At 42.0% G+C, this 16,359-nt stretch overlaps 1 protein-coding gene across 2 annotated transcripts in view; it reads left to right on the top strand.

The window, feature by feature from the left end:
* Orai (orai) overlaps nucleotides 1-16,359 on the top strand; it is a 108,552-nt gene that overhangs the window by 78,175 nt on the left and 14,018 nt on the right. For both annotated transcript variants that reach the window (XM_065223255.1, XM_065223254.1), the window contains exon 3: nucleotides 14,779-14,922. In XM_065223255.1, coding sequence (XP_065079327.1) covers nucleotides 14,779-14,922 — 144 coding nt within the window. The remainder of the gene's footprint in view (nucleotides 1-14,778; nucleotides 14,923-16,359) is intronic.

Raw genomic sequence — 16,359 nt, 5'->3', positions numbered from 1 at the left:
GCTGCTGTTTTGACAGAAATTTTCTTTGCGCGTCTCTATCAACGTCTCTGACAATGACAAATCTCAGCACTGTCATGGAGGCTTTTGTGGGGGTCATCGTACCGGGACAATGCGGAAAATATCATCTTCCAGCACAGTACTGAAAAAAGCCTCAGCATCATTGACACTAGCGGTCGATACGATAAATTGTCAATCAATGTCCGCAAGCACACTGTTCAATGCAGCGTAATCGGTCCGGTGAAAGTCCAGAGAGTAGCACTCAGATGGCGGCGTATAAACAATCAGAGTAGGTAAGGGCCTGTTCATAAACTACGTAGACAGTTTTTTGTTATTCTTGAGCCCCCCCCCCCCTGCGTAGACAATTGTCCATACAAAAATTTTAAAATTTGTATGGACCGTGGATAATTGTCAACCCCCCACCCCCTAAACTGTCTACGTAGTTTATGGACAGCCCCTAACCTGAATGACACGACGAGACTAAAGCCCTACAGTAAAAGTATGGACGTCTGTCAAAAGTTGTTCCAATCGAACCGTCAAAATGCACCGCTTTGCTCGATTGGAACAGCTTTTTTCAGTTTTGTGGTGACAGAACGATCAGTTGCTCAACCGGCAAAGAAGTAGAAGTTGTCGGTAATGCGGAATCATTTGCCAGGACAAGATCTAGCAAACGTCGATTAATGGTGTGCCGCTGTCGGTGAAGCGCCACTGCAAACCCGGGACCAGCGTTGCCAGGTCATTTTCAGAAAAATCTGGACCAGGTAAAATATAAAATCTGGAAAAATCTGGAATGCTCCAAAAAATCCTCTTTTCAACATAATGCTATTGAAATCAAAGTGATGTGCCAATCTTCCATAAAAATAGGTCAGTATGATCATCTGGAATTTATTTAAAATCCTAGAATGGTAATAAATTACATGTTTAAATAAATTATGTAAGCAAATAACTTGTTAGCATTGCAAAAATCATCCAAAAGTTGAAAAGTATTGACACGGTGTTCCCAAAAAGTTAAAATATCCATTACGCAGCATTTCAAAAATTGAGTTAAATGTGGGTAAAATACAGCAGAAAAAATGGTTGGAATTGTTTTTAAAACTGTAACTTTTTTTAAAAGAATGAGAAGCAAAGAATCAAGGAAATTTGATGGGATGGATTTTTTGAACTAATAGTTGATGTAGTCCTTACTATTTGTTGCAGTACCAGAATTTAAAGATTTTATTAATTCTTAATAATTCTAATATTACTCTGAGGTTGATCAGATTTACAGTTAATTCTTTACATCATACAACACACAACACCCAGCAGACCAGTAGGCAATTTTATTTTGAAGCGAAATTCTCCGGGCTGAAGTGGGAATCAAAGCCTAACATCGTGGAACTCACACACAGTTTACCTAAACTACGGGTAGCTCCACTATTCACATGACCATTATGCCGAAGAATAATTTTATTATATTACTAAAAATGAAAGTCTGATAGCTTCATTTTTAAAGTCTCTGGATCTTGCAACGATTCTAAATTCCGGAATTTATATTTTTCCTGCGTCCCAGATCCAGTGCTGCAAAATCTCGACAGTACACGGTGATATTGACCATTCTACTTTGGTCACTCATTTGAGATAACAGTCATAGTCAAGGCAAACCATGTCAATTGTCAATGACAATGGTGTCAGTGACGAACATGTGCAGATTTGTTTATTAGCTAAATTTGTAACGAAATTAAATGTCTTGAGCAAAACAATTACATGGATCCATTTTAGTGTATCAAGTATCTACGTCCTGAGCTACTTGAATAACAATAATGTGACATAGAATGTACTAAATTACACTTTTTGTTACCAGGTGAATCTTTGTCATTGACGAAAAAATGAATGAGATTTTGACGAAGGTTTTTTTAGGATCAAGTCTGTCAGTGACTATGTGACGAACAAATTTGTCAATGTCGCGCGAAAGTCTGTCAATGACAATGACAAATCTCAGCACTGCAGATCATGCATTTTTTTGTTAGTCTGAATTTACTTGGAACTCTTCACAGGATATATTCGCCTTTTTTTGTTCAATTTGAATCATCCTATAATTCCTTCATATTTCTTTTATATATTCCCCTTAAATAATATTGAAAATATCTAAACTTTTCCAGTAACATCCTAAGAGTTCTTAGCATTACCTCTTGTAATCTCTTATAACCCCAGTAACATTTATGGTTTTATATGGGTTCTGTAGACCATGATTTAGACTTGTAGAATGCTTTAAACCCTCTATAAAACTTGCAATGTTGCTTGGAACATCACTCTCCAATTCCACAACTCAATCAAATTGGTAATAATTCCCAAGAAATGGCACAATTTTGTGTTCATTTTTCTCTATGAAATTCTTAAAATATTCCTAACAATTTCCTTGGTACTCTCTTCAGAATGACGGTCACACTCTTCTCAGACATATCCAATAATTCCCTTTAAACTGCTTTGTAGGTAAGTTCAGAATTGTTTTGAAATCCTTTTCAGTACTACCTATGTACTCAAGTACCTTGTCAAAATGGGTTTGAAAGTGTCCCAGAAATTGCGCTTAAAATTTTTATTAAAATTAATCTCCATAGAAACATTGGACAGAATTCCATTGAAATTATTCTCACGATTCGTATCAGCATACTCTCTAGGCACAGACAAACAGACGTAACTCTTCTTTGTTTATCTTCGTTCATGCATTTAACGGTTGATTTGAATATTATCAGTTCCGCGAACTACTCGCCGCAGCGCTGGCATCGGATCACTTTGACGTTTCTATACATTCTATAGAACTTGTATGCAATATTGTTTGCGAGCTAGCGAGCAAGCTTGTTTTCCGCGAGAAGCCCGAGAGATGTCGTTACTGAGGTCATATGTTTTGAAATACTATGTTTTCAAGAAAAACTTTTTCAAAGAGTTACGTCTGTTTGTCTGTGCTCTAAGTTTCATCATAAGCATTTTCTATGATTTCTCTTCCGGATTGTAATTCCTTTATTGACAAAATCTCATCAGAGTTGACAAGACAATTGACACCGTCTTCAACACTTAACTGTGAACTTTTTTTCAGAATTACCTTAATGAATTCCAATAATGTCCAACGTTGATGGCCTATAATAATTAAAGTAACAAGTTTAGATTTTTTTTAATTAGAGGGTAAATCAATAGCAGTGATATTTTTAAAAGCAATGTGTTAAAAAATCTGGGAAAATCTGGAACACATTTAAAAATCTGGAAACATGCGTGGTCAGTCTGTGTATCTGGCAAGACGACTAAAAATCTGGAAAATCCAGATAAATCTGGAATACTGGCAACGCTGCCCGGGACTCAATCGAAATGAAATCGAGCCCAACGATTCCACATGCTCTGCAGCCGTTTTTTTTTGTCGGGAGGCATGTGGAAATTGTGGAAATTCTTCAGCAATCCAGAGCTGTTCTAGTAGATTGGAAATGTGAGGTACTTGGGTAGCTGGTTATTCTCGTTGAGACAACAATCAGAACGCCTCCACCGATCGGAACCCAGGCGAGCTGGGGTGGGAGATAATCACGCTTACCACTACACCACCAGCGCCGCTTTGTTGTTTTCCTTGACGGCAGCTATTTCTAGCAACACTGCCAATGCAATCAAGATAGGCGCTGCTCGATTGGCTCTGGCTTTGACAGTTCGTTTGGCTCAAAACCAGTCAGTCTGTGCCTCTCTTATACTAGACCCTCTTTAGTGTGCACTATCGACTATGTCTTACTCGATGTCTTAGTCCACTGCCAGCCCTGACTTAGTTGCTTTCAAGCTTGATAAATTCAAACTGAACTTCTCCAACGTCTGCTCTCCGGCCGCTTAGTCTCTCTGAGTTTTCATTGGAAATCTCACTCCGTGACCCATAGTAAGTGAAACCCGTTGTCCCACACTTTGGCATAGTTTTCCGTTGGGTCTCGGTGTCTCTGAAAGAAAATCTTTTGATTAAAAAATCACACCCTCGCGCCTTCAAAATGTTCTAGGGGGGGTCGTATTCGTATTGTTTAGTGTAAATCACGTCCAAAAAATAATGTCAAACCCCTTTTCAGCCAAAAAATGTTTGGAAAATTGACCCCCGATAGAACATTTTGAAACTAGTCTCAAATGAAAGAGAACCTAAGATTTCGTTTGATGAGAGTTTCAGCGATGCTGTTTTTTATATATTATCGGTACAGATGAGAACCGGAAAAACTGACTAGAGACAATCGATTTGACTCTCGTTCTATACGTTATACATAGTTTCGGACGTAGTGCGCTGTATACTCCCAATGATGCGATTATAACGTACAGAACGAGAGTAAAATCGATTGTCGCTAGTGGGTTTTTTTTTCGGTTTCCAACTGTACCGACAATATTAATATTATTATGCCAGGCACACCGTGGGGTAAAAGTGCGTTTTTGCTCAACGCACTCAAACACGCACTTGTAGCCTCCTCCCGATAGAAATATTGGCGATACGAAGAGATTCAACTGCCCATGCTCACTCGCTTGCAACAATTGCTGGGGAGAGTCACTCCGCATTGCGATCGCGACCCGTTCATAAGCGAATGTTTTACTTTTCTCGTTGCGTCGTCGTCGTCGTCATCGTCGAATACACTTTTGTGTGATCGTTGCATCCGTTTTGTTTTGTATATATGAATGCAGCAGTAGGATCGAAAAACACTGTGAGAAAGTGAAATATGTTGTGAGTAGGTGTGTTAGGCCGTGTGTCACTGACTGGCTGATCTGGTGGTGAAATGGGGAACTTTTCCTCTGACGAAAAACAGCATCTCATTAGTCTTACTAATCTATCGCTGAAAACCGAGTTGAGAATCTTTGAACGACGAGAGCATGAGAGAAACATTTTATGGTGCATAAATATACGTTGCCTATATGCCTAACTGTGAATATGTGTGTGACTGTCGAAAAAATTGTTCGTTGGTTCAATATTTTTCAGTTTGTTTTGCACGATCGATCGGGTGTTGTTTAGTGTCTCTTGTAATGGTTTATTTTCATTCGGAACGATCGGTGCTGGTGTTTTGTTTTCCCCGCAGGAGTTGGAAAGTGCATCGCACCAACTAGTTTCACTTATATTTAATTCAGTGTTGCAGTGATAAAAACAATACTACTGAACGAACTATTGGGAATGTAATTAAGTGCCGACACTGTCGATCATTCGCATTCAACGTTTATTGAAATTGCGTGATTAAATTTAAACAACACTCTCAATTAGTGACAGCGTGCAATTGAGAATGATTTCAATTTGATTCCTATAATCGTCGGAGGGGAGCTTCTGCCAAATACGGTATTCGTTCGAACTCATGTGCTTCAGTTTCTACTTCGTTGTATTTGCGGCTTCCCATCTGTTTGCAACGGCGCGTGCAAGTCAAGTCGTGGAAGCGGTTTTCAGTGGATTGGCGAGTGCTTAAACTGTTTTGAAATTAATTACCTCAAGGCTTAAGTGGTACATACTGATAGTGACAGCTATGCCGGGAGTGGTTGTTGGTTCTATTGTACTGATAGTGAAGAAACTGGAACACGAAATAAGCCATTTGTGGCCTCCCGTTATCCTCTAATCAATGTATTTTGACTCAATTAAAGCGTACCTCTGATTGATATGCGAAGGGTTTATTATCTGTAAATGGAGCCTTAACCTTGAACGATTCAGGGCAAATAAGTGGCAACACGTGAAAGATGATCAACGGCACTAACAGTTGTTTACAGATTCGTCTCCTTCTTTATCGCTATTTAAAATTCCCTCGTCAGGCCTACGTTTGATGTATTTGAGTAGTAAAGGCTTTCGATAAAGATGTACAGTTTCATTTTGGAAAAAAAGGGTGGTGAAAAAGATCTATGAGCTTTATCCAGGCAAACGAAAAGCAGCACCTTGTAGAGGAAGAATTTTCTATCATTTGGTGTAGCTAGTTTGCGGGGGAGTGTTGTGATTCATTAGAAATGGACACTAAAAGTCATTGATTACATTTGTAGCGGACCATTTAGCCGGGGATTGGGTTCTTTAATTTTGAAAAAAATAATATTTTAAGTACGGCACGGTGCCGACGAACATTTACAGGGATGTTACAGCAGATTCCGCGAAATTCTCGATTTCGTGGAAACATTAAATGATGTCGCTAAAATCACAAAAAAAAATTAATTCATTTTAACCTTTGCGTCCCGGATTACTTTGCTGTGATTACTGTCATAAATTTTGTTGTTCATTTGGCTCTAGTTTTCTCAATTTTTTACCGATTCATACCAGACACCCTGCAAATAATCGAGAAATTATCAGAGTTCCATAAGTCACACTTGTTGGTCACGTCGGATTAAAGGTTCCAGATTTACACGGAAATACCTTGGGGTCTATCCAATGCGATACATTTCATGATTTTGACGTAGTATTACGTCTTTCGGCAACATATTGGGGGTGCAATTTAAAAAAAAACCAAAATCATTCGCGTTACAAAAAGTTGTCAGATTGCCTGCAAAAAGCGCTTTTTCTAACACAGATTTTAAAATTTCGAATTCCATCCGGTCTCGCCGAACGGTGCTTATTCAATCACCGTGTGTGGAGGGGTCCGGTCGGTCGTCATCAGTAGCAACAGCAGCAGCAGTGCTTTCGGTGCGTGACATTGTTCTGCAGTACACAAGGAAAGGCTACCAGCAAGCAGCGAGCTGAACCGGAGCCAATCAGACTAAGGCCTTGTTGTCCTCTGCTGTCCCAAGAAGTCGTCTCCAATCTACTCGATCCATGACCACACTTCGCCAGCCTCGTAGTCTGCGAAGGGTCCGCAGGTCGCCTTCTACTTGGTCGATCCACCTTGCCCGCTGCGCGCCTCTTCTTCTTGTTCGTGTTGGGTCGCTTTCTAGAACCATTTTCACTGGGTCGTCGTGCGGCATTCTTACGACGTGCCCAGCCCACCGTAGTCGCCCAATTTTTGCAATGTGGACGATGGAGGGTTCTCTCAGCAGCTGGTGCAATTCGTGGTTCATTCGCCTCCTCCACGTTCCGTCATCCATCTGCACTTCACCGAAGATGGTACACAACACCTTCCGTTCGTAAATACCAATGGCGCGTTGGTTCTCCACGAGCATAGTCCAGGTCTCGTGGCCGTAGAGAACCACCGGTCTAATCAGCGTCTTGTAGACAGTCAACTTCGTGCGGCAGCGAATTTTATTCGACCGGAGCGTCCTCCGGAGTCCAAAGTAGGCATGATTCCCTGCCATAATGCGTCTTTGAATTTCTCTGCTGGTATCATTTTCGGCGGTCACCAGTGAGCCCAAATACACGAACTCATCGACCACCTCGATTTCGTCACCGTCAATCTGAACTCGGGGTGGGAGGCTAACATTGTCTTCCCTAGAACCTCTTCCTTTCATGTATTTTGTCTTTGATGCGTTGATGGCAAGTCCAATCCGCCTAGCGTCAGCCTTCAGTCTGATGTACGTTTCAGCTATCGTCTCAAACATCCGTGCCATGATGTCAATGTCATCGGCGAAGCCAAGAAGCTGGATGGACTTCCTGAAGATCATGCCACTCGTGTCTATCCCAGCCCTTCTGATCACACCTTCTAACGCGATGTTGAATAGCAGACACGAAAGTCCATCACCTTGCCGTAACCCCCTTCGAGATTCAAAAGGATTCGAGAGTGTCCCCGATACTCGAACAACGCACATCACTCGATCCATCGTCGCCTTGACCATTCACGTCAGTTTATCCGGAAATCCGTACTCGTGCATAATCTGCCATAGCTGATCTCGATCGATTGTGTCGTATGCGGATTTGAAATCGATGAACAAATGATGTGTGGGCACGTTGTATTCATGGCATTTCTGCAGAACCTGCCGAATCGCGAAAATTTGGTCCGTGGTAGCGCGGGCACCCATGAATTCCGCCTGGTATTGCCCTACGAACTCTCTTGCAAATGGTGACAGGCGGCGGCATAGAATTTGGGAGAGTACCTTGTAGGCGGCGCTCAGCAGTGTGATCGCGCGGTAGTTGCAGCAATCCAACTTGTCGCTCTTTTTGTAGATTGGGCATACGACACCTTCCATCCACTCCTCCGGTAATATCTCCTCCTCCAAAATCTTGGCAATTACCCAGTGCAGCGCTCTAGCCAGTGCTTCACCACCGTATTTTAATAGCTCACTTGGAAGTTGATCTACACCAGTTGCTTTGTTGTTCTTCAACCGACCGATCTCCTCAACTTCTTGAAGATCAGGGGCCGGTAGCCTGTCGTCTTCTGCGCGTGCTCCAAGGTATGTTGCCGTGCCACCTTCCTTTTTTGCTGCTTCACCGTTAAGGTGCTCGTCATAGTACTGCTTCCACCTCTCAATCACCTCACACTCGTTCGTGAGAAGGTTACCGTCCAAGTCCTTGCACATATCGGCTTGCGTCACGTAGCCTTTGCGCGAACTATTTAGCTTCTCGTAGAACTTCCGTGTGTCGTTTGCGCGGTACAGATTTTCCATCACCTCGTGATCTCGGTCTCCCTGCTGACGCTTCTTCCTTCGGAAAACCAAGTTTTGTCTGTTCCGCGCTTGTCCGTATCGCTCCACATTCAATCTCGTGCAGTGTTGCAGCATTCTCGCCCGTGCTGCATTCTTCTCCTCTACTAACAGTTTGCATTCGCCGTCAAACCAGTCATTTCTTCGGTCCGGGATTGCAGTACCTAGAGTCGCTGCAGCAGTACTACATATGGCGGAACGGATATCAAGAGAAGCTGCGCCAAGCTGCTCTTCCGTGGGTAGTGCAACTTCCAGCTACTGCGCGTAGTCCTGGGCAACTCCGGCGTCCCGTAGTTGCTCAATGTTGGGTCGTGGCGTTCGACTTCGACGGGTGTTATGCACCGTCGAGAGTTTTGAGCGCATGCATACTGTAACTAGGTAGTGGTCCGAATCTATGTTCGCACTGCGGTACGCGCGGACGTTGGTAATTTCGGAGAAGAATTTCCCGTCGATTAGAACGTGATCGATTTGGTTTTCTGTGTGTTGGTCAGGTGATCTCCAGGTGGCTTCGTGGATATCCTTGCCCACATAAGCGCCCATTCACCAAATAAGGAGAAAGAAGCTGCACCGCTACTGATCGGATTCAGTTGCTCGTCATGAGCCGCTGTGAGCCATCTATGCTAAGTGCGTCACCTCCAATTTTCACTTTTTTTTTTATTATCTATTGAATAAACCAAAAATTCCGTGCATTTTATACACGAAAATGCGTCATTTTGTCATCCGAAAACGAGGCGTTTCCGTGATGGGAAAAAGTGGTTTCCCTAACACAGTCGCCGAATATTGATACCGAGCACGTAATCATTCGTCTAATCTACGGTCGTGTATTGGATTCAACCTCCTATTTTTTTTTTTTAAAGATGAGCATAGCATTTTTCGTTGTCAAATCATAAACGAATCGTATATATGCGACTAATTGCCATGTATACCGGATATTTTAGCTTCTCCAAATCGTCCTGGAGTTCAGTTGATTTGTTCTACTAGATCAATCAAGACTGGAATAACGGCTTAAGTATCGAAATATGTTCAAACAGATTCATAGTGTCTATGTGGATCACGCACGACCTATTGCTATATATACAGCATGTTATACGTTCTGAAATCATTCTGCAGATCGGATTATTTGTTCTTCTAAATCACTCAATATCAATATATGTAGTATCGAGATATGTCCAAAAAGATCTGCAGTGTCTTTGTGCAGTGTGTCCAACCTATTTTCGTGTATGCCAGATGTTATAGGATTTCCAAATCGATATTTCGCTACTACAGATATTATCCCAGTCTTTTTTGATATAGTAGACCAAATCATCTGAACTTCAGGACGATTTGGAGAACCTAAAACAGCTGGTATACATGGGAATAGTTTGTGCATGAACCACATAGACACTATAAATCTTTTTGGATATATTTCGAAAATACAGACATTGTCCAAGTCATAGTTGATCTAGTAGAATAAATCATCTGAACTCCTGGACGATTTAGAGAACCTTGAGCATCTAATATACATGGCAATAGTTCGTGCATGAACCACATAGACACCAAATAGCGTTTGTTAAAAGTAGGAGCTGTTTGAGAAAAACGCCTTTTTATTGAAATACCTTAATATCTTGAAATACAATGAACTTAACTTCGGAGGCAGTGGCGTCTCGTCCATATGTGCACCTCGTGCACTGCACAGTCTCAAATTTTCAAAAAGTAAAATTTATATTTCATAAAAATTTAGAGGCAAAAATTTAATACTCAATTGAAACCATTTTTGTCCGCCCTATTTATTGGTTTCATATGGATAATAACTGAATTATCCACCACATCACTGGATAGTAGCTGAATTGTTTACCAAATCGCTGCTCAACCTCCGTTTTACCCACCACTGAAAGAAATGTACGTAAAACAGAAGCGAGGCATAGCGATCTTGTTTTCACGTACGGGCACGCTGGGATTTTACCACGTGCAGACAACACTCTTTTTGGACTTCTATGGCGAATGAGCGACACAAAACAAGCAAGGAAAATATGCCTTCGTTCTACCAAAGCCACCGCATACTTAGTTCTCCCAGTCTGAGCACTTATGCTTGTGCACCAGAAACGCTCGTATTTACAACCAGATCAGTTGTATATGTATTGAAGTCCCGTAAGCATAATTGCCGCTGTGTTAGTGTTTATTTTGTGCACTTCTATCTTTGCACAGTTTAAAGAGAAGAGAATAAATTGGCACGTATAGGCTACGTCGCATTTGAGTTTCTCTCTGAATTGATCGAATCTTGGAGAGCCGTCATTCGTTGTATACCTACCTACACGCACACATAGAATTTTTAAATTTTTAAATTTTCTCACTACCATGTCTGCATTTCATTCAGTAGCCTCAGAGCATTGATGGAATATTGTTCATAGCATAGTGCAAAATTAAATAAGAATCATACACATGAGACTTAAAAAGAAAATCAATGTTTCTATGCAAGAGTAAGCCAAACTGGTAGCAGAACTGTTTCCCATCATCATTTCGTTTATTTTTTATGCAGGTACCCCCGTCGAAAGATTTGTATCCCATTTTTTTTTTATTAAAGGGCGAACACGAAATTATTGCGACACTGAAAATGTCATGCCAATTTTCTTATAATGTTTAGAATCAAACCAAAATTTTAGGGTAGTTTTATACATATATTTACTTCAAAAATCAAAAGAAAAGTTAATCGATGGAGCCTTGAGTGTTAAATTGAACGCATTTTCGCTTGATGCCCTCCATCAAAGTCTTTACAGTGCCATCCGGTACCAGTTTCTCAGTTTTTTTTTTTTCCATTATCTTAACATGTCCTTCTCGTCTTTGACTGTCTTCTTGCTCTTCCGAAGTTCCCGCTTCATTATTGCCCAGTACTGCTCCACCGGGCGCAGCTCCGGACAGTTTGGCGGATTCATGTCCTTTGGAACAAAATGGACAGAATTGGCCTCATACCACTCCAGGACACTTTTAGAATAGTGGCATGATGCCAAATCTGGCCAAAATAGCGGAGCTTCGTCGTACTGCTGCAAGAACGGCAAAAGGCGCTTCTCGAGGCACTCAGATTTGTAGATCTCGTCATTTACTGTGCCCTTTGTCACGAAAGGCTCACTCCTCAGTCCGCAATAGCAGATGGCCTGCCAAATGAGATATTTGGAGGCGAACTTCGACATTTTCTTCTTCTTAAATTTGTCGTCCACATCGAACTTGCTCTTGCCGGTGAAAAACTCCAACCCCGGAATTTGCTTAAAATCGGCTTTCATATACGTTTCGTCGTCCATCACACAGCAGCCATATTTTGTCAGCATCTTCTCGTAGAGCTTCCGTGCCCGAGTTTTAGCCGTCGATTGTTGCCGCTCATCGCGGTTTGGGAAGTTCTGTACCTTGTATGTATGTAGTCCAGCTCTCTTCTTTGCATTCTGGACGTAGCTCTGCGACATGCCGATCTTTTTAGCCAAATCACGGCTTGAGACGTTGGGATTTGCTTTAATCATCCGCTTCACCTTTCCCTCCGTCTTTTTGTTCTCCGGTCCCGGTTTTCTTCCAGCTCCTTTGCCGTGGTCCAACGTCAACCGCTCCTGGAACCGCTTCAACACTCTGGAGACGGTTGAATAGAGAATGTTCAACATTTTTTCCTACTGCCGGTGCGACAGGTCAGGAAATTCCAGGTGTTTGGAAAGAATTTGTTCTCTCAACTCGCGTTGGTTCACCTCCATTTTCGTTGAATCGAAAAACACGACTTCGAGTTTAACAGCATGTACACAATACACATCAATGAGAAAGTGTGCAAAATTTGGTTGATTTTTACCCAATGGTAAAAAAGTTATGCCCTGTTGAATGTGTCGCAATAATTTCGTGTTCGCCCTTTATGCATCAAAATTGGCTTCTACTGTTACAGACAAAATATAAATAAACTAGGTGCACAACTAGTGAATTTTCTCACGTGACGCCACTGTTCGGAGGCGAACCAGCCTCAGGCTGATAGCCTCCCTAACAAAGAAAACTTAACTGAACTAAACTTCTTGAAATTTTGCTCAATTTTAGTCATTTCGTAAAATTTGTCCACTTGGTAAAAAGTTGAAAATCGAGCATTTTACTAAAATAAATCTAACTTCTTACTGGTTCTTCCAATGAAGTCCAAAACTATAGCAAAAAATCAAAAAAAAAAATATATCTGTTTAACCACCAGCCAAGATTAAAAAAAAAATATGTATATATATTAAAATGTTTCAAACACAATCCATAGTATATATGCGAAGAGAACATATCAAGAAGACTGGCAACTCTTCCATTTTTTCAAACGACCGGCATGAGACAGGCACAATCGCGTCATCTGGCGGTAAAGGTCAAAGGTAAATGCTCCGAACGAATTGGATAGCAGAGGTTCCATCCTCAGAAGAGATGTTTATGCATTTGCTCATTTTTCTATGCGTTGCTTCCACCTTCGCTCGAGCACAGCGCTACTGTGTCTGTCGCTCGGATTCAGGCAAAGTTGCCAGTCTTCTTGATATGTTGTCTTCGATATATGGCAATAGGTCATGTATGATCCTCACAGTCACTGTGAATCTATCTGGAAGTATTTCGACATTAGAGACATTGCCCCAGTCTCGGTTTATCTACTAGATCAAATTATCTGAACGATAGCACGATTTGGAGAACCTAGAACACCTGGAATACTCAGAAAAAGGTCGAGCATGTCTATGGGGGCTGCTCATTAACTACGTAGACAGTTTAGGGGGAGGGGGTTAGCAATTATCCACCGCCCATACAATATTAAAAATTGTGTATGGACAATTGTCTACGCGGGCGAGTTAGGGGTCAAAAATCATAAAAAATGTCTACGCAGTTAATGAACAGCCCCATATAGTCTCTATGAATCTGTTTGGACATATATATCAGGGATGAAACTATAACAAACTTATCGAAAGCGTCTCATCTAAATCGAGATATGTATTATGAAAAAAAAACCTGAGTGCACAAGAATTAGGATTCACATAAAGTATAGCACGGTACTTGAAACTTCGTGCGTTTATCAATATTTCAAAGAGCATCTACTCACCCTGTACGCTTATAAATAGTACTTTTATCGGCAAATCTAGTGAGAACCTGTCTGTTTGAATTCTCCTGCTTAGTGCACAATAAACTCACAAGAAAATATTTTCGACACGTGAAAAATGCTTAATGATGACGTTTTTGGCAATCACTCATGGTACCAGAAACATTTCTTTCCCGCTAAAGTGCTTCCATTCATTGCTGTTATAGAGGCAGGTGCCATAGCAAAACATCCATTCTCAATCTTATAATTTATTGTGAGAAAAGATACGTTTTTACTGGCACTCTCTCACCATTCAACGCTCTCGTTTGCATTCATATTTCATTCGAGTTCGGTAAATCAACAATTCAAACGAAAATATGAAACCCTCCCATCCCGTACACGCACACCGCCCCACACAGCTACATTTGGATTATGAGTTTAGTTTACGCTTAGGTTAAACGATACTACTACAAATGTCTACATATCAATGCCGGTTTACTCCCAGTTGGATTAATACCTACGACTAGTAAACGACTAACATCGCCGCTGGCAGTACGCAATCTACAATCGAGATCAAGACGATCCAACTAAACATCATCGCAGCAGTTGTTGGAAGCTGCGCTGCTCTCACCTGACATTTCCCCCAGAGAATAAGCATGAAGAAGCGCGAGCAAACTGAGTGTGAGATATCCGTCGGTGTACGTTTGAGTGCTATTAAGAGGAAATCACACCTGAAACGTGACTTGTGTAACTGAAACTTGCAAACTACTAAGTGACTCGGGGAAGCCGATTTCAGTAAACTTCATCGGAAAAATCTCCCATTCGACACACCGTTCGTGTGAGAAAGCGCGCACGAGAGAGATCATCGGGCAACGAGCGCCGGCGCAAACCATCCGAACGTCGACCGTGGACACGCGCGTCCCTCCCAAATGAGACAATGCATTTACATCCGAGCTGCTCACAATCGAATCTCTGTTTGAACTCACCGTACTACAAGCAATTCAGCAAACCTGTTTCCGCTGGTGGTGCTGCTGGCAACAAACATTCGTCGGCAGGAACCGCCGGGCTAGTAAACTACAACGGAATTTCATCGATCGGTGGTGGCGCCCTGTTCGCTGGCGGAAGTGGATCCGGCCACGGCCTAGGCGAAGAAGTGCTTGTGAGCGATTTCAATAAACTGTATTATTCATTTTCAAAAAAAAAAATAGGTTCTAATCAATCCAATGCTAACGATATTCTCTTTTCTCGACCATTTTCAGAGACGATCGCACATCAGTACAATGTCCCAGTCCGGCGACGAATATAATTCCCCCAACTACCTATCCTGGCGGAAGCTGCAGCTCAGCCGAGCCAAGCTGAAGGCATCCAGTAAAACATCTGCGCTGCTATCCGGCTTTGCCATGGTAAGTGCCGTTCAAATTCAAAATCATACGCCATCGCAAGAACGCACCGTACGCAGGGGGGTGTGTAAATTCATTCGCCTCCATCCCACGAATGAAACCGCGTGAATTCCACCGCGCAAATTTTTGTTGACGAAAGAAGAGCAGGTGTCATGGTCAGTGTTACTGCATGTTGTTGCCGTTGCTTGTGGGATAGACCATATGATTTGCCGCGAGGGTCTATGTCGCACTGGGCAGCTCATTCACCTCTTCACCTCGATTTTGCCATCGCGACGCGACGGTCTACGTACGACGACGGAAGCAGCGTCTTCCTCTTTTCTAGGCATCTCGTTTCATCACATTGCTGTACACAGGACAGGACATTCTTCGAGCGATGATGCTGATGATGATCGCGATGAAGATGCCGCCGTGGTTTATAAATAATTAAATCGTAGAATTAAAATTTCGCGCCGGTGTGACAACCACTGCTGCTGCTGCTGCACACTCACACCCCTGCCCGGTGAGTTGGTCGCTCTTGTTGCCCTTCCCCGCCTGGTTGGGTTCGGTTTTGTGTTTTACTCAAGGAGCCAAGTACTATCTATCAGGGCATATGATGCAGTCAACGGAATTTGATTTGATCGATGATGAAACTAACTTTCTGCTTCTTTTGTGATATTTTAAGCCATTCGATGTCACAATCAATCTAGCAAACATCAAGTGCAAATCTGGAAGATTTGGTGATCTTGATCTTGTTTCGTTAAATCTACACTGAACGAAGCATTCTTTTCCCCGGGACTCGGTCCTGAGAAAATCGCTTCCAGTCGCCATAAACGTTATGGGGAAAGGGGACGTTATTATTTTTGGGAAATTCAAAAGCAGTTTTTTTTAATTCTGTCCATTAAAAAGTGTTCACTGTGTTCCGGTAGGCAAGTAATGCAATGAACACATTTTCATAAACTTTTGTTTTTAAAAAAACAACTGCTTTTGAATTTTGTTACACCTTAATAAGGGATCTAATTTCCAGAAAAGATCGAAAAGTGCTGTGCTTGTAGATGGAAGCGAACATTTTTCCTCCCGTAAATTTTTTGGATTTTGCGTTCCGGATTTTGTTTTAATAAAGTGATATTGTAATCGCCAGCAGGAATCTATTTTTGCAGATCCCTTTTTCAATGGATCCACCTGATCCTCAGTGACACCACTGAAGAACCAGCCTTTAGTAGCGGAACGCTTTCGTCGCATTATTCAGAGTCACCGTCTTCAAATCCTCCGATCAAACAATAAAGCCGTTCCATCCCGTTTCTTTACATCCAGTTGGTACATGACCTTGACCACCTCAAACTATGCATTCGTGCTGTCGCGATTCTCTGCAGGTAGCCATCGTTGATCCCCACAGCCGATTTTGATCCCCGGAAGAGTACCAGCGATTTCAATATTAGCAGCAGCATGTCACATGTTGTCTTT

The sequence above is a fragment of the Ochlerotatus camptorhynchus genome, unplaced genomic scaffold (genome assembly GCF_037179485.1).
Source record: "Ochlerotatus camptorhynchus isolate MF236.1 unplaced genomic scaffold, CSIRO-AGI_Acam_v1.1 ptg000188l, whole genome shotgun sequence".
NCBI lineage: Eukaryota > Metazoa > Arthropoda > Insecta > Diptera > Culicidae > Ochlerotatus > Ochlerotatus camptorhynchus.
This window is presented reverse-complemented; position numbering and strand designations above follow the sequence as displayed.